The sequence below is a fragment of the Bos javanicus genome, chromosome 14 (genome assembly GCF_032452875.1).
Source record: "Bos javanicus breed banteng chromosome 14, ARS-OSU_banteng_1.0, whole genome shotgun sequence".
NCBI classification, from domain to species: Eukaryota; Metazoa; Chordata; class Mammalia; order Artiodactyla; family Bovidae; genus Bos; species Bos javanicus.
In genome coordinates, this window is record NC_083881.1 from 73,615,502 (window position 1) to 73,635,214 (window position 19,713).

The window sequence follows — 19,713 nt, forward strand, 5'->3', positions numbered from 1 at the left end:
TTGATATGAATTTGTCTCTTCCTGTTCTCCTTCCTTTGTCTCAGTGGTGTGCATTTGTGTAAGATGAATGAGAGGGGCTGGAAACATTTTTGCTAGAAAAGTGGAGGCTCAGTAGAATACCTGAGCATGCAGATGGGGTATTTTACTGCAAATTGCAAAATGCCTTGCCTTGGGGGAAAAAGCCTGGTGTTTATTTTGCTTTGCTCAAGCCTATTCAGCTTTTTTCATTCCCTAAGCTAGCCAATCAATATCACAGTAATCCAAGTCTATGCCCCAACCAGTAATGCTGAAGAAGCTGAAGTTGAATGGTTCTATGAAGACCTACAAGACCTTTTAGAACTAACACCCAAAAAAGGTGTCCTTTTCATTATAGGGGACTGGAATGCAAAAGTAGGAAGTCAAGAAACACCTGGAGTAACAGGCAAATTTGGCCTTGGAATACGGAATGAAGCAGGGCAAAGACTAATAGAGTTTTGCCAAGAAAATGCACTGGTCGTAGCAAACACCCTCTTCCAACAACACAAGAGAAGACTCTATACATGGACGTCACCAGATGGTCAACACCGAAATCAGATTGATTATATTCTTTGCAGCCAAACATGTAGAAGCTCTATACAGTCAGCAAAAACAAGACCAGGAGCTGACTATGGCTCAGACCATGAACTCCTTATTGCCAAATTCAGACTGAAATTGAAGAAAGTAGGGAAAACCACTAGACGATTCAGGTATGACCTGAATCAAATCCCTTATAGTTATACAGTGGAAGTGAGAAATAGATTTAAGGGCCTAGATCTGATAGATAGAGTGCCTGATGAACTATGGAATGAGGTTCATGACATTGTACAGGAGACAGGGATCAAGACCATTCCCATAGAAAAGAAATGCAAAAAAGCAAAATGGCTGTCTGGGGAGGCCTTACAAATAGCTGTGAAAAGAAGAGAAGCGAAAAGCAAAGGAGAAAAGGAAAGATATGTACATCTGAATGCAGAGTTCCAAAGAATAGCAAGAAGAGATAAGAAAGCCTTCTTCAGCAATCAATGCAAAGAAAAAGAGGAAAACAACAGAATGGGAAAGACTAGGGATCTCTTCAAGAAAATCAGAGATACCAAAGGAACATTTCATGCAAAGATGAGCTTGATAAAGGACAGAAATGGTATGGACCTAACAGAAGCAGAAGATATTAAGAAGAGATGGCAAGAATACACAGAAGAACTATACAAAAAGATCTTCACAACCCAGATAATCACGATGGTGTGATCACTGACCTAGAGCCAGACATCCTGCAATGTGAAGTCAAGTGGGCCTTAGAAAGCATCACTACGAACAGAGCTAGTGGAAGTGATGGAATTCCAGTTGAACTATTCCAAATCCTAAAAGATGCTGCTGTGAAAGTGCTGCACTCAATATGCTAGCAAATTTGGAAAACTCAGCAGTGGCCACAGGACTGGAAAAGGTCCCTTTTCATTCCAATCCCAAAGAAAGGCAATGCCAAAGAATGCTCAAACTACCGCACAATTGCACTCATCTCACATGCTAGTAAAGTAATGCTCACAATTCTCCAAGCCAGGCTTCAGCAATATGTGAACCGTGAACTTCCTGATGTTCAAGCTGGTTTTAGAAAAGGCAGAGGAACCAGAGATCAAATTGCCAACATCTGCTGGATCATAGAAAAAGCAAGGGAGTTCCAGAAAAACATCTATTTCTGCTTTATTGACTATGCCAAAGCCTTTGACTGTGTGGATCACAATCAACTGTGGAAAATTCTGAAAGAGATGGGAATACCAGACCACCTGATCTGCCTCTTGAGAAATTTGTATGCAGGTCGGGCAGCAACAGTTAGAACTGGACACTGAACAACAGACTGGTTCCAAATAGGAAAAGGAGTACGTCAAGGCTGTATATTGTCGCCCTGTTTGTTTAACTTATATGCAGAGTACATCATGAGAAACGCTGGACTGGAAGAAACACAAACTAGAATCAAGATTGCCGGGAGAAATATCAATAACCTCAGATATGCTGATGACACCACCCTTATGGCAGAAAGTGAAGAGGAACTAAAAAGCCTCTTCATGAAAGTGAAAGAGGAGAGTGAAAAAGTTGGCTTAAAGCTCAGCATTCAGAAAACGAAGATCATGGTATCCGGTCCCACCACTTCATGGGAAATAGATGGGGAAACTGTGGAAACAGTATCAGACTTTATTTTTCTGGGCTCCAAAATCACTACAAATGGTGACTGCAGCCATGAAATTAAAAGACGCTTACTCCTTGGAAGGAAAGTTATGACCAGCCTAGATAGCATATTCAAAAGCAGAGACATTACTTTGCCAACAAAGGTTCGTCTAGTCAAGGCTATGGTTTTTCCTGTGGTCATGTATGGATGTGAGAGTTGGACTGTGAAGAAGGCTGAGCGCCGAAGAATTGATGTTTTTGAACTGTGGTGTTGGAGAAGACTCTTGAGAGTCCCTTGGACTTCAAGGAGATCCAACCAGTCCATTCTGAAGGAGATCAGCCCTGGGATTTCTTTGGAAGGAATGATGCTAAAGCTGAAACTCCAGTACTTGGCCACCTCATGGGAAGAGTTGACTCATTGGCAAAGACTCTGATGCTGGGAGGGATTGGGGGCAGGAGGAGAAGGGGACGACAGAGGATGAGATGGCTGGATGGCATGGCTGACTCGATGGACGTCTCAGTGAAGTCCAGGAGTTGGTGATGGACAGGGAGGCCTGGTGTGCTGCGATTCATGGGGTCACAAAGAGTCGGACATGACTGAGCGACTGATCTGATCTGATCTGAAGCTAGCCGTTTAGTACCATGCTTTCCAGCTCAAGGCTGCTTTTCTTCAGTAAACGTACATTTTTCAGTCATCATCCAGTTCTAACTCCTATTAACCCTATAAGTATTGTTTATGCATCATTTCCTATGTAAAGCCTTTTCTGAAATTTCTAAGTCAAATTTAATGCCCCTTCCTCCCATTGCACTTTCTGCATATCTTTATTTAGAGAACTTCTCAGGTTTTATTGCAATTTAATATTTTATTTTTCTGCCTACCTTTTAATTTGTGAGTCCTCCAAAAATGAATCCTGGGATGTCATGTTCATCTTTGTATTCCCAATACAAAACACACTGTCAGTCATGTAATAAGCACTCTGTTTTTGACAAATGAGTGGGTTTTAAAAGTCTACTGCTACCCACTTTGTGCCTTTACAAGAATTAGAAGAGGAATAGAAAATTATACAAAAATGCAGATTTTGTTAAAATAAGATACTTTGCTGCCATCTGGAAGGAAATCTGGCATATCCATGCTGTGAGTGGTACCCCTTTAGATGCACATCGTTAGTAACTGTGTGCAGTAGCCATCAGTTTCAGAAGCTGTCTCAACTACCTCTTACCTGTATACTTTGGGATTTGTTACTAAACACTTTTTGTCTTGATTTCCCTTACCTGTAGTATGGTGATCGTAATGCTTGCCTTATTTCCTTGTAAGACTATGACAATTAAATGAGATAAGATACTTTAGAAAATTTTAGTAGGTGTATTTTCTTAAATACTATGAAAGATTTGAAATTTTCTCCATTTTCAGTGATTAATATGTGCAGGCATGATAGAATAAATTTACTGTTTTTCAATGTTATTCAGATATGTTGACAAATACAAATTGAATACACTTAGGCTATACAACGTGGTTTGTTTTAAAGGTATCTGACCTGATGATTTAATATACATTGTGATATGATTACCAAAATCACGTTAACTAACACACACAATTTGTATGGAAACACAAAAGACCCAAATAGCCAAAGCACTCTTGAGAAAGAAAAATGGAGTTGGAGGAATTAAGCACCCTGACTTCAGACTATACTACAAAGCTGTAGTCATCAAAACAATATTGTACTGTCACAGAAACAGAAATACAAATCAGTGGGACAGGGTAGAAAGCCCAGAGATAAGCCCGGGCACCTGTAGTCACCGAATCTGTGACAAAGGAGGCAGGACTATGCAGTGGAGAAGAGACAGTCTTCAATAAATGGTGCTGGGAAAACTGGACAGCTGCATGTAAAAGAATGAAATTATAATACTCCTAACAACATGTGCAAAAATAAACTCAAAATGGATTAAAAAGAAAGTGTTATATAAAATTTTAAAACCTTAGATAAAAAGTATATTTTTTTCTTCTATCAATAGTGTAAGACGAATGGAATGCAAGCCTTTTCTCAAGGTCTTAATGAACAACAACATCATTCTCCAGTTAAAAAAGGTAAATTTTTACCATAATTACCAACTTTCATAAAAGATTCATAGCAATCATGTAAAGTTAATATTTGCTTACCTGGAAACCTTATGTACATTAGAAATTTTATTATATTCTTTTGGTTGATTTCTGTATATTACAAATTATAGGTTTGACTGCTCTAAACAGACTATCATTACAGTGACAAGATAGAGGTTTATTTCTGTCTTTTGTAATATGTAAAATTTTAAGCTGGTATATTAATTCTGTTCTGTGAAGTGCTACTAGCCCCAGTATTAAACTGTCCTTGGTTTTACCATCTTTAATACGTGGCTTCCATCTTAATGCCGAACATGAATGCCTCTGCTCCGGCCATCACATTCTCTTTCTAGCCATCAGGTAGGAAGTAGGGAGGAAGAAGGTTCTTAAAACTATGACTCAGAAGTTGCATATATAACTTCCACTTAATGTCTCATTGGCTGGAACTTAGTCATGCTGTACAAAGCAGACTGGAAAATGTAATCTTTAGCTCTGCAACCAGCTAACTTTATCACTGAAGCAGAAAGGAAGAACTGCTCTTGGGAAAAACCAATAGTCTCTCCCACACTGGCTACTTTTTAATAAAATAAAGGTTTTTTATTAATATAGTTTCCAAATTTTGTCAACCAATCTATATATGTAATTTACATGTAATTAAACCCTGTTAACACTTTCTTCTAGTACTTAACTTCATATTCTAAATAAAATATTTAAATTGTTTCTATATTTTTCATTTCTATATTATATTTTGACAACCTCTTTTGGAAGATGAGACTTTATATCTTCTACATCAGTCCCCTCATTTCTTCAGCCCTTCTATCTACCCCCTTTCCACCATATAGTTACTAAGTTTCAGTTAGAGTATCATCACTCTTTATATTATATATAACTGTGTAATTGCAGTAGCTTAGCTGAAAAGTGGAAAAGGCAATGGCAGCCCACTCCAGTACTCTTGCCTAGCAAATCCCATGGTAGGCTGAAGTCCATGGGGTCGCTAGGAGTCGGACATGACTGAGCGACTTCACTTTGACTTTTCGCTTTCATGCATTGGACACGGAAATGGCAACCCACTCCAGTGTTCTTGCCTGGAGAATCCCAGGGACGGGGAAGCCTGGTGGGCTGCCGTCTATGGGGTTGCAGAGTCAGACCCCACTGAAGAGACTTAGCAGCAGTAGCAGCAGCTGAGAAGTACATACCTGTTTCATAAAATCCATCCTTTTTTCTGGAGCTCATGTTCACCTTGTTTTTCTATGTAACTATTGTTAATTTTGCCCATCATTTGCTCCAGCAACTCTGCCACACTTATCTATATTTTCCTTATGGTTGGAGAAGACTCTTAAGAGTCCCTTGGACTGCAAGGAGATCCAACCAGTCCATTCTGAAGGAGATCAGCCCTGGGATTTCTTTGGAGGGAATGATGCTAAAGCTGAAACTCCAGTACTTTGGCCACCTTATGCGAAGAGTTGACTAATTGGAAAAGACTCTGATGCTGAGAGGGATTGGGGGCAGGAGGAGAAGGGGACGACAGAGGATGAGATGGCTGGATGGCATGGCTGACTCGATGGACGTGAGTCTGAGTGAACTCTGGAAGTTGGTGATGGACAGGGAGGCCTAGCGTGCTGCAATTCATAGAGTTGCAAAGAGTCAGATATGACTGAGCAACTGAACTGAACTGAACTGAAAAATGTATGAATTGTTATTTTTTCCCCTGGAGATGATTTTTCTTTTAGACTATTCCATTATCCATTTCCAGTATGGATTAATTCCTCTTCAGTACTACTATAAAGCTGTTGTCTTGGAATGAATTTTACTGTTTTTATCTGGAGACATCCTCTTTGCAATTCTTAGGTTTCTTTTTTCATCTTTTTGTCTTGAAATAAAACTCATCATTTAAGCCATTATAAACGTACAGTGTCATGCAATCATCAGTTCAGTTCAGTTGCTCAGTCATGTCTGACTCTTTGCAACCATATGGACTGCAACACTCCAGACTTCCCTGTCCATCAACTCCCGGAGTTTACTCAAACTCATGTCCATCAAGTTGGTGATGCCATCCAACCATCTCATCCTCTGTCATCCCCTTCTCCTCCCACCTTCAATATTTCCCAGCATCAGGGTCTTTTCAAATGAATCAGTTCTTTGCATCAGATGGCCAAAGTATTGGAGTTTCAGCTTCAGCATCAGTCCTTCCAATGAATATTCAGGACTGATTTCCTTTAGGATGGACTGGTTGGATCTCCTTGCAGTCCAAGGGACTCTCAAGAGTCTTCACCAATACCACAGTTCAAGAGCATCAATTCTTCAGCGCTCAGCTTTCTTTATGGTCCAACTCATCACATCCATACATGACTACTGGAAAAACCATAGCCTTGACTAGACGGACTTTTTATTGGCAAAATAATGTCTCTGCTTTTTAATATGCTGTCTAGGTTGGTCATAGCTTTTCTTCCAAGTAGCAAATGTCTTTTAATTTCATGGCTGCAGTCACCATCAGCAGTGTTTTTGGAGCCCCCAAAAATAAAGTCTGTCACTGTTTTCATTGTTTCCCCATCTATTTGCCATGAAGTGATGGGACTGGATGCCATGATCTTAGTTTTTTGAAAATTGAGTTTTAAGCCAAGTTTTTTTAAGGACAGACTTTTTGGCACAGTGGGGGAAGGAGAGGGTCGAATGATGTAAGAGAGTAGCATTGAAACATATACCATATGTATATGTTACCATATGTAAAATAGATAGCCAGTGGAAACGTGCTGTATGATGCAGGGAACCCAGCGCCCATGATCAGTGACAACCTACAGGTGTGGGATAGGGATGGAGTTGGGAAGGAGGTTTAAGAGGGAGGGGACATATGTATACTTACAGCTGATTCATGTTGATATATGGCTGAAACCATCACAATATTGTAACATAATTATCCTCCAGTTTAAGACCACAAAATTTTTAAAAATGAAAAGAAAACAACTGAATACCCAAATAGATACATGAAGCAAAGTCTTGAAGGGACCAAAATGCAAGAGTTTCTTCCCCACAGATTTGATAATATCATTCTTCTGGTATATGGATGTGTTCACCCACCTGGAAACTTTCCAGAGCCTGCACTTTTTTTCTTAAACAGGTTTGTTTTTAAATTTTCATTTATTTATTTTTGACTGTGCTGGGTCTTGACTGCTGCATGGGCTTTTCTCTATTTGCGGCAAGCACGGGCTACTCTCGAGTTGCAGTGCGTGGGCTTCTAGTTTCGGGCCTCTCTTGTTGCTGAGCACGAGCTCTGTGGTGCACGGGCTTTAGCAGTTGTGGCTCCCGGTCTCTAGAGCACAGACTCAATAGCTGTGCACGGGCTTAGTTGCTCTACGGGCTATGGGATCTTCCTGGATTAGGATCAGACCTACATCTGCTGCATTGATGGGTGGATTCTTTAATATTGAGCCACCAGGGAAGCCCCCAAACCTTGTAATTTGGGGATTTTTTTGGAAGCTTCATCACATAGGCACAATCTATCTTTAATTCAGTCTCCAACCCCTGTCCCCTTCAGAGGATGTAGGAGTGTGGCTGAAAGGTCCATGCTTCTCATCATTGCTTCGTCTTCCAGTTGACCAACCACTACCCATGATCCCACCAAGAATCATCTCATTAGAACAGAAGACCAAATCACCCAGAAAATTTTAAGGAATTTAGGAGCTCTATTAGGAACCCAGAGTCAAGTAACAAATATTAGAATGAAAGATGCTCTTAAGTTTTCTTATCACTTAGGAAATTACAAGGAAAAGAATCTCTGTACCAGGAACCAGAGCAGTATATATTTTTTCTATTATTTCACAATATGGAAATCTCAGTTGCCAATCCTTTTCTGTTAGCATTTTAAAAATTACAGCTCCACTATTTCTGACCCAGTAAATGTCTAATATAGACCAAGATGGTGATAGTCTCTGATGAGAAATCTGCAGATATTTGACTCATTCTTCCCCTTAAAGTTAGGGATCCTATCTTGTAGCTTTGTCACCATTACCTCAAATAGTCCTTGATTCACAGTAGGTATACAATAGATGTTTCTTGAATTCATGTTGATTATATAAATTTTTCATAAGTTAATACAAAAATATAAAGATAGACTTATTAGAGTTCCACTTTGGCAGGATATGAATTGCCCAATAGGTATTATGCCTGCTATATTTTATAAGATTTCTCTACTACTTGTGAATAACCAGATTAAAGAAGCCATGCATTTCCAATTTTCTGAAATTTTTCCATGGTTAATTGGCTTTGTTTCCATGTAAAAGGAAAATTGGAGGCAGTAGATGTTTGTCAGAGTTTTTTCCCCTCCCTTCTCCTTTATGTAAAAACTACTTACTATTTTACAAAATAATGGACTGATAATAGACATCCAGTAAGAAATGAGTCAAAGGTGTTCTGAGAGACTGTGCTCTCAGAACAGAGAGCACAACATCTGTGTGCTCAACATTACGTTTGATGTTCCATATCTACAGAGAGAATCAAATACAGCAGAGATTTCCTGTTGAAGCTCTCAAGTGTTTCCATCTGCAGAAAAAAACCAGACTTTCTGCCTGATCATCCCATTGTACTTCAAAAACCAGTAAGTAATTTTCTAATTTTGTATCATTTTAATTCTAAATATATACTAGAGATTTTCATATTATTTTAATTCTAAAATATTTGCCTTTTAAACATTTTTAATCTTTCTAATTGTTAAATATAATTCAGAAAAGTACATAAATCTAAATATATGACCAATTATGTAACTAATTACCACTCTTGTCAAGAAATAGGATGGAATTACATTTTAGGAAATACTTTTCTGTTGAAAGGTCATGGAAGGAGATCCTGTGTTATCTTCTAAAAGTGTTATTGTTTTGTTTTTCAACTGACTTTTATAATTGATTTTACTATAGGTTGTGAGAGACACAGGAGATTTTACTATATATTATGAGATACAGGTGAAGTTTTATTTTTTACTGCATGGATATCAAGTCATCCTAGCAATATCTAGCAAAAGGATAGACCTGCCATCTATTTTATATTTATGTGTGGTCTGTTTATGGGCTGTCTGTCCTGTTCAGTTACTTGTTTTATACAATAGGACAACATGTTCTGCAACATGACTTTGTTGTTTCTTTGCCTTTATTTTTTTTAAACATTTTATTGCCTATAGTCAATTAACAATGCTGCGTTAATTTTAAGTGGATAGTAAAAGGACTCAGCCGTTACATATACGTGTATCCATTCTCCCACAAACTCCCCTCCCATGCAGGTCTCCACATAACACTGAGAAGAGTTCTCTGTGCTGTACAGTAGGACCTTGTTGGTTATCCATCGTAAATAGAGCAGTGTGTACATGTCGATCCCAACTTCCCTAACCATCCCTCACCCCATCCTTATCCCACTGGCAACCATAAATTTTTCTTTGTGAGTCTGTTTCTGTTTTGTAAAGTTCATTTGTATCATTTCTTTTGGATTCATATAAGGGATGTCATATGATATTTCTTCTTCTCTGTCAGAGTTACTTCACTCAATATGACAATCTCTAGGTCCATCCGTGTCACTGCACCTGACATTATTTCATTATTTGTAATCGCTGAGAAGTAGTCCATTGTATATATGTACCACATCATCTTTATCCATTCCTCTATCAACAGACAGTTAGGTTGTTTCCATGTCTTGGCTGTTGTAAACAGTGCTGCAGTGAACATTGAGGTGCATGTATCCTTTCAGACCATGTGTCTCTCTGGATATATGCCTAGGAGTGAGACTGTAGGGTCATATGGTAGCTCTGTTGTTGCTGTTGTTCAGTTACTGAGTCATGCCTGACTCTGCAACCCCATGGATGGCAGCATGCCAGGCTTCCCTGTCCTTCACCATCTTCAAGAGCTTGCTCAAACTCATGTGCATCGAGTCAGTGATGCCATCCAACTGTCTTAGCCTCTCTCATCCCCTTCTCCTCCTTCCTTCAATCCTTCCCAGCATCAGCGTCTTTTCTAATGAATCGGCTCTTCACATCAGGTGACCCATGTATTGGAGCTTCAACTTCAGCATCAGTCCTTCCAGTGAATATTCAGGGTTGACTTCCTTTAGCATTGACTGGCTTAATCTCCTTGCAGTCCAAGGGACTCTCAGGAGTCTTCTCCAACACCACAGTTCAAAAGCATCAATTCTTCAGCACTCAGCCTTCTTTATGGTCCGACTCTCACGTCCATACATGCTGCTGCTGCTAAGTCTCTTCAGTCGTGTCCGACTCTGTGCAACCCCATAGACAGCAGCCCACCAGGGATTCTCCAGGCAAGAATACCAGAGTAGGTTGCCATTTCCTTTTCCAATGCATGAAAGTGAAAGGTAAAATTGAAGTCGCTCAGTCGTGTCCGACTTGTAGCAACCCCATGGACTGCAGCCTACCAGGCTCCTCCGTCCATGGGATTTTCCAGGCCAGAGTACTAGAGTCGGGTGCCATTGCCTTCTCCGATCCATACATGACTACTGGAAAAACTATAGCTTTGACTATGTGGACCTTTGTTGGCAAATTAATGTCTCTGCTTTTTAATGTGCTATCTAGGTTTGTCATAGCTTTTTCTTCCAAGGAACAAGCATCTTAATTTCATGGCTGCAGTCACCATCTGCAGTGATTCTGGAGCTGAAGAAAATAAAGTCTGTCACTGTTTCCTTTGTTTCCCCATCTATTTGCCATGAAGTGATAAGACCAGATGCTACTTTTAGTCTTTTAAGGAACCTCCATACTGTTCTCCATTAGTGCTGTACCAATTTATATTCTCACCAACATTTTAGTGTGGATTTTTGATAATAGCCATTTTGACTGATGTGAAATAATCTCATTGTATTTTTGATTTGCATTTCTCTAATAACTAAGCAATGTCTATTTGTACATTTTAGAGACCCTTGTTGGGCACATTATTTGCAAATATTTTATCCCAGTCTGGGGTTGTCTTTTCACTTTGTTTATGGTTTTCTTTGCTGTGCACAACCTTTTCAGTTTAATTAGGTCTCGTTTGTTTATATTTGTTTTTATTTCCATTATTGTGGGAGATGGAATGAAAAAGATTTCTAAGATTTATGTCAGTGAGTATTCTGCCTATATTTTCCTTTGGGAGTTTTATTCTGTCTGGTCTCACATTTAGGCCTTTAATCTATTTTGAGATTTTTTTGTGTATGTGTTAAAGAATGACCTAATTTTATTTTTTGACATGCAGCTGTCCAATTTTTCCAACATCATTTGTTGAAGAGACTGTCTTTTTACCAATGTATAGTCATCCCCTTTGCCATAGATTAATTGATCATAGGTGCATGGGTTTATTTCTGGGCTGTTATATTGATCTATTTTTCTATTTTTGTGCCAGTACCGTACTATTGTGATTACTATAGTTTTGTAATATAGTCTGAAGTCAACAGCCTGATTCCTCTAGCTCTGTTTTTCTTTCTCAAGATTGCTTTGGCCATTTGGGGTCTTTTGTGTCTCTATACAAAATTTAAGATTTTTTGTTCTAGTTCTGTGAAAAATGCCATTGGTGATTTAATAGGGATTGCATTGAATTTGTAGATTTCCTTGGGTAGTATAGTCATTTTGACGATATTGATATTTCCATTCCATGAACATGGTATATTTTTTCCTTCTGTTTGTGTCTTCAGTTTCTTTCACTGGCATCTTATAGTTTTCAGAATACAAGCCTTTGTGTCTTTAGGTAAGTTTATTCCTAAGTATTTTATGCAGTGATAAATGGGATTGTTTCTTGAATTTCTTGTTCTCATCTTTCATTGTTAGTATATAGAAGTGCAGTGGATTTCTGTGTATTAGTTTTGTAACCTGCAGGTTTATCACATTCATTGATGAGCTCTAATAGTTTTTTGGTAGAATCTTTAAGATATTCTATGTATAGTATCATGTCATCTGCAAACAGTGAAAAGTTTAACTTCTTCTTTTCCAACTTGAATTCCCTTTATTTTTCTTGTCTGATTGCTGTAACTCGAATTTCCAAAACTGTGTTGAATAAAATTGGTGAGAGTGGACATCCTTGTCTTACTTGTGGTTTTAGAGGAGATGCTTTCAACTGCACCATTGAGTACGGTGTTAGTTGCAAGTCTGACATATATGGTGTTTATTATATTGAGGTATATTCAATCTGTGCCCACTTTCTGGAGAGTTTTTGTCATAAATGGGTATTGAATTTTGTCAAAATATTTTTCTGCATCTATTAAGATGATTGTATGGTTTTTATTCTTATGTGGTGTATCAAATTGAGTGATTTGTGTATACTGAAGAATCCTTGCATTCCTGGGATAAATCCCACTTGGTCATGATGTATGATCCTTTTAATGTGTTGTCAGATTCTGTTTGCTAGGATTTTGTTGAGGATTTTTGCATCTGTGTTCATCACAAATCCCACTTGGTCATGATGTATGATCCTTTTAATGTGTTGTCACATTCTGTTTGCTAGGATTTTGTTGAGGATTTTTGCATCTGTGTTCATCAGTGATTTTCTTTTCTTATGGTGTCTGTCTGGTTTTGGTATTATGGTGATGGCCTCATAGAATGAGTTTGTGAGTTTTATTTACAATTTTTGAAACAGTTTCAGAAGGATAGGTGTTAGCTCTTCTCTAAATGTTTGATAGTATTCACTGTGAAGCCATCCAGTCCTTGAATTTTGTTTGTTAGAAGTTTTTTTTTTATGACAGTTTCAATTTCAGTTCTTTGATTGGTCTGTTCATATTTTCTGTTTTTTTTCCTGGTTCAGTCTTGAGAAGCTCTAACCTTTCTAAGAATTTGTCCATTTCTTCCAGGTTATCCATTTTATTGGCATTTAGTTGGTTGTAGTAATCTCTTATGATCCTTAGTATTTCTGTGGTGACAGTTGTCACTTCTCATTTTCATTTCCAACTGTATTGAGTTTTCTCTTTTTTTTCTTGATGACTCTGGATAAAGGTTTATCAAATTTGTTTATCTTTTCAGAGAAACAGCATTTAGTTTCATTGTTCTTTCTTATTATTTTCTTTGTCTCCATTTCATTTATTTCTGCTCTGATCATTATGATTTTTTTCCTTCTATTAACTTTAGGTTTTGTTTGTTCTTTCTCTAATTGTTTTAGTTGTAAGGTTAGGTTGTTTATTTTTCTTGTTTATTGAGGTAAAATTGTATTTCTATAAACTTCTGTATTAAAACTGCTTTTGCAGCATCCCATAGGTTTTGGATCATTGTGCTTTCATTTTCATTTTTCTTTAGGCATTTTTTTATTTCTTTTTTGATTTATTCAGTGATCCATTGTTTGTTTAGTAACATATGGTTGAGCTTCCTCCTGTTTGTATTTTTTATATTTTTTTTCTTGTGGTTTACTTCTAATCTCATTGTGTTATGATCTGTGATTGGCAGTCAAGTGGGCCTTAGGAAGCATCACTACGAACAAAGCTAGTGGAGGTGATGGAATTCCAGTTGAGCTATTTCAAATTCTGAAAGATGATGCTGTGAAAGTGCTGCACTCAACATGCCAGCAAATTTGGAAAACTCAGCAGTGGCCACAGGACTGGAAAAGGTCAGTTTTCATCCAATACCAAAAAAAGGCAATGCCAAAGAATGCTCAAACTACCACACAATTGCACTCATCTCACACGCTAGTAAAGTCATGCTCAAAATTCTCCAAGCCAGGCTTCAGCAGTACATAAACCATGAACTTCCAGATGTTCAAGCTGGTTTTAGAAAAGGCAGAGGAACCAGAGATCAAATTGCCAACATCCGCTGGATCATCAAAAAATCAAGAGAGTTCCAGAAAAACATCTATTTCTGCTTTATTGACTATGCCAAAGCCTTTGACTCTGTGGATCACAATAAACCTTGGAAAATTCTGAAAGAGATGGGAGTACCAGAACACCTGGCCTGCCCTCTTGAGAAACCTGTAGGCAGGTCAGGAAGCAACAATCAGAATTGGACATGGAACAATAGACTGGTTCCAAATAGGAAAAGGAGTACGTCAAGGCTGTATATTGTCACCCTGCTTATTTAACTTATATGCAGAGTACATCATGAGAAACGCTGGGCTAGAGGAAGCACAAGTTGGAATCAAGACTGCCGGGAGAAATATCAATAACCTCAGATATGCAGATGACACCACCCTTATGGCAGAAAGTGAAGAAGAACTAAAGAGCCTCTTGATGAAAGTGAAAGAGGAGAGTGAAAAAGTTGGCTTAAAGCTCAACATTCAGAAAACGAAGATCATGGCATCTGGTCCCATCACTTCATGGCAAATAGATGGGGAAACAGTGGCTGACTTTATTTTTGGGGGCTCCACAATCACTGCAGATGGTGATTGCAGCCATGAAATTAAAAGATGCTTACTCCTTGGAAGGAAAGTTATGACCAAACCTCAGTTCAGTTCAGTCGCTCAGTCATGTCCAACTCTTTGTGACCCCATGAATCGCAGCATGCCAGGCTTCCCTGTCCATCACCATCTCCTGGAGTTCACTCAAACTCATGTCCATCCAGTCAGTGATGCTATCCAGCCATCTCATCCTCTGTCGTCCCCTTCTCCTCCTGCCCCCAGTCCCTCCCAGCATCAGAGTCTTTTCCAATGAGTCAACTCTTTGCATGAGGTGGCCAAAGTACTGGAGTTTCAGCTTTAGCATCATTCCTTCCAAAGAAATCAGGGCTGATCTTCAGAATGGACTGGTTGGATCTCCTTGCAGTCCAACGGACTCTCAAGAGTCTTATCCAACACCACAGTTCAAAAGCATCAATTCTTTGGCGCTCAGCCTTCTTCACAGTCCAACTCTGACATCCATACATGACCACTGGAAAAATCATAGCCCTGACTAGACGGACCTTTGTTGGCAAAGTAATGTCTCTGCTTTTGAATATGCTGTCTAGGTTGGTCATAAGTTTTCTTCCAAGGAGTAAGCGTCTTTTAATTTCATGGCTGCAGTCACCATCTGCACTAACCAGATGGTTGGATGGCATCACTGACTCAATGGACATGGGTTTGGGTAGACTCCGGGAGTTGATGATGGACAGGGAGGCCTGGCATGCTGCTATTCATGGGGTTGCAAAGAGTCGGACGCGACTGAGCGACTGAACTGAACTGTGATTGGATAAATACTTGATATGATTTTATTTTATGTTTATCAAAGCTTACTTCACATGGTTCAGCATGTGGTCAGCCCTGGAGAATGTTCTGTGTGCACTTCGGCTTCTGCTTCTGTGTATTCTGCTGCTTTAGGATGGGAAGTTTTATAAATATCAGTTAAATGTATCTGGTGTAATGTGTCACTAACCCTGTGTTTTTTATTGATCTTCTGTCTGGACGATCCCTCCATTGATGAAAGTGGGGTGTTAAATTCCTCCAGTACTGTTGTGTTACTGTCAATTTTTTTCCTTTATGGATGTTAGTATTTACATTATATATCGAGGTGCCCCTGTGTTAGGTGCATATATTTAACAATTGTTACATCTTCTTAGACTGATCCCTTTATCATTAGGAACTGTCTTTTTTTTCCTAGTATAACAGTCTTTGTTTTAAAGTCAATTTTGTCTGATATGAGTATTGATAATTCCATTTTCTTTTGATTTCCATTTGTGTGGTATACCTTCTACCCCCTCACTTTCCCTATGTTTGTGTTTCTAGATCTGAGGTTGGTCTCTTATTGATAGCATATATACTTGTCTTATTTTTGTATCCACCCTACCAGGCTTTGTCTCTTGACTGGCACATTTAATCTGTTTACATTTATGGGTAATTGTCAATATGTGTATTTCTGTTGCCATTTTCTTAATTATTTTGGGTTTGTTTTTGTAGGCCTTTTTTCTTCCCCCCTCTTTTGTTCTCCTGTGGTTTGGTGACCAGCATCTTTAGTGTTGTGTTTGGGTAGCTTTTTCTTTTGTGTCTTTGGGTTTCCAGAAGGTCTTGGAATAGGAAATGACAACCCACTCCAGTATTCTTACCTGAAGAATCCCGTGGACAGAGGAGCCTGGCAGGCTACAGTCCATGGGGTTGCAGAGATTCAAACAACTGAGCAGCTGAGCATAGGAAAGTTTTTTTGGTTTGTTTTGTTTTTAATTAATTGAAGGATAATTGCTGTACAGAATTTTGTTTTCTGTGAAACATCAACAGGAATCAGCCATAGGTATACACATGTCCCCTCCCTCCTGAACCTCCCTCCCATCTCCCTCCCCATCCCACCCTTCTAGATTGTCACAGAGCCCCTGTTTGAGTTCCCTGAGTCATATAGCAAATTCCCGTTGGCTGTCTATTTTACATATGGTCATGTAAGTTTCCCTGTCAGTGTCTCCATGCATCCCACCCTCTCCCTCCTCCCCTGCCCCCATGCCCTTAGGTCTGTTCTCTTATGTCTTTCTCCATTGCTGCCCTGGAAATAAATTGATCAGTGTCATCTTTCTAGATTCCATATATATGCATTAGTATATGATATTTATATTTCTCTTTCTGGCTTACTTGTACCACAGCTTCTTTATCCATTCATCTGTTGATGGGTATCTTGGTTGTGTTCATGTTCTAGCTATCATGAATAGTGCTGCAGTGAACACTGGCGTACATGTGTCTTTTTGCAATTTTGGTTTCTTCAGGGTTTATGTCTAGTAGTGGGATTGCTGGGTCATGTGGTGGTTTTATTCCTAGTTTTTAAGGAAGTTTTACTATAACAGTACATATATCCACAAGTTTTTTTTTTTTTTTCCAAGTTGGTATTCTTTCCTGCTTAGAGGAATTCCTGTAACGTTTGTTGCAAAGCTGGTCTGGTGCTTTTGTTTATCATTTTGTTTGTCTTAGCTTTTGTTGGTCTGTAAAGCTTTTGATTTCTCCGTCAACTCTGAATGAGAGCTTTGCTGGGTAGATTATTCTTGGTTGTAGTTTCTTCCCTATTATCACTTTAAATATATCATGCCACTCCCTTCTGCTTGCAGAGTTTCTGCTGAGAATTCGGCCAATAACCTTATGGGAGTTCCTCTTGTATATGATTTGTCCTTTTCCCTTCTTGTTTTAATATTTTATGTTTGTCTTTGATTTTTGTCAATTTGATTACTGTGTGTCTCAGTGTGTTCTTCCTCGGGTTTATTCTATCTGGGACTCTCTTTGCTTCCTTGACTTGATTGACTGTTTGCTTTCCCATGTTATTTTCTCAGGCCTTTCCCTTTCTCTTCTTCTAGGACCCCTATGATTTGAATGTTGGCATGTTAAATATTGTCACAGAGGTCTCTGAGACTGTCCTCATTTATTTCATCCTTTTTTATTGTGCTCCTCAGCAGTTATTTTCACCATTCTGTCTTTCAACTCACTTATCCATTCTTCTGCCTCAGTTATTCTGCTATTTCCATCTAGTGTATTTTATATTTCAGTTATTGTATTTATCTCTGTTCGTTCTTTAGTGCTTTTGCTTAGTTGCTCAGTCATGTTTGCCTCTTTGCAACCCCATGGACTGTAGCCTGCCAGGCTCCTCTGTCCATGGGATTCTCCAGGCAAGGATATTGGAGTGGGTTGCCATGTCCTTCTCCAGGAGATCTTCCTGACCCAGGGATCAAACCAGGTCCCATGCATTGCAGGCAGATTCTTTACCGGCTGAGCTTTTGTTTAACATTTCTTGCATCTTCTCAAACTTTGCCTCCGTTCTTTTCCCCAGATCCAGGCCATTTTCACTCTTGTGATTCTGAATCCTTTTTCTGGAACGTTGCCTATCTCCACTGCATTTAGGTGTTTTTGGAGAGGTTCTGTCTTGTTTCTTCTTCTATTTATGATCCTCTCCCTTTTTTGTTTAACTTTCTGTGGTTATGGTTTTTCTTTTAGAGGCTGCAGGATTGTAGTTCTTTTTGTTTCTGCTCTCTGCCCTCTAGTGAATGAGGCTACCTAGGAAGCTGTGCAAGCTTCCTGATGGGAGGGACTGGTGGTGGGTGGAACTGGGTCTTGTGTGGTTATCAGGGGCCATGCTCACTGAAGCTTTCATCTGCTTTTCTGCTGATGGTTGGGGCTGCTGTCCCTCCCTGTTAGCTGTTTGGCCTGAAGCAACCCAGCCTTGGAACCTACAGGGTTCACATTATTTTGGACAAATCATATACACTGAAGTTGAGTTTACTTCTGTTTTTTGCATTAATAACATTGTTAAAAAATTAGGTACTACAGAAGCAGAACTGGTTTGGAGTATAATCTATTTTAAAATGAATTGCATATGTTCTTCTATGAAAAAACTATTTTTTTTGACAAATTCCAGTTACTTTAATAGTTTCTTTAGAAACATGCATTTAGATCTGCAAACAATAAGCCACAGAATTTATTCAATAAAATAATTATTAAAAGCTACATTCATTCAACCTAATTGGTAAATTAACATTTTCTTCTTTATTACAGGAAAACAACCAAAGCTTTAAGTAGCATTTTAAGAACATATGTATTTGAAGATAAAGAATTATTCATTTTCTATTTTGGACACCTGCAAATGAAGTGGATCTAGTAACAATAACTGTAATGACTGTGCCAATTCAATTTATTTTTAATTTCGATGGTTGGGTATTTGGTTTCTCCTAAAATGAGAAAGAGATTTAAACCTTAAAAATTTTCTAATCAGTTTCAGCTTTGTAGGCAGTTTCCTGCATAAATTGGGAAGTAACACTGAAAAGTAAGAATTTGGTTAGTGAAATGAGAAGACTGTGTATTTATAATTTGAATGCTACTTGCAATATTTTGTTTTTCATCACCTGTAATAATGGAATGGAAATGTAAGCTGTAAAGATTCACAAATATAAAGTATTTGCTACGATGTATATATGATACATAATTTCTTGTTGCTTTAAAGTTGCTTTTGTTTTGTTTCCCACTGATTTCATACTAGCACTTGAAAGGATCTTTACAATCTCCATAGAGGCTTAGAATAATTCAGGATGTTCAATGAACAGTTCTCAATGACAGGAGGTAGAATATTTTAAGAGGTATTTCTTTTCAAATATATGATTGATCTCTAGGTTTGTGATAATAACAACATTGTCTAAGATTCTTTTATTTCCAAAAGAGGAATAATTGAGGCATTTGCAAATAATTGAGGTGCATTAAATTTCAATTCTGTAATTTCTTATAGCAACAACATGTATGGATGAAGAATCTGGGGGTTTAAACTTTTAGCTCCTAGAAATTTTATACAATAAACCTGCAATTTGTCATTCTGGATATTATTCTTTAAAAAAAAAAAAAAGTTCCAGCGCAGTGTCACAGATACTGAAAATTGCTGATATAAAGGTAAGTGTAAACTCTGTCTGGTTTGAATCTCTCAGATCCCTGGGTCCATTGGCAAGGAATCCAAGGACATCATTTGTCAGAAAGTTTATCTTAAACTCAATGCTGAACTCCTAAAACCATGACCTTTTTCTTCACTTGTCTTTGGGCTTGTTACCCAATTCAAACTTTAGTCCAAGGTTTCCCATCTTGGTCTTTATTATACTACTT

At 38.4% G+C, this 19,713-nt stretch overlaps 1 protein-coding gene across 2 annotated transcripts in view; it reads left to right on the plus strand.

Annotated features, from left to right (window-relative positions):
• The window catches only part of C14H8orf88 (chromosome 14 C8orf88 homolog), a 35,926-nt gene extending 16,489 nt beyond the window's left edge, over nt 1-19,437 (plus strand). The window contains exons 4-6 of one of the 2 annotated variants that reach the window (XM_061439411.1): nt 4,183-4,255; nt 8,752-8,858; nt 18,625-19,437. In XM_061439411.1, the coding sequence (XP_061295395.1) occupies nt 4,183-4,255; nt 8,752-8,858; nt 18,625-18,648 (204 nt within the window). In that variant the 3' untranslated portion in view covers nt 18,649-19,437. Of the gene's footprint in view, nt 1-4,182; nt 4,256-7,298; nt 7,394-8,751; nt 8,859-18,624 lie in introns of those variants that run through there. The other variant, XM_061439412.1, reaches the window with a different exon arrangement.
• The last annotated feature ends 276 nt before the right edge of the window (nt 19,438-19,713 follow it).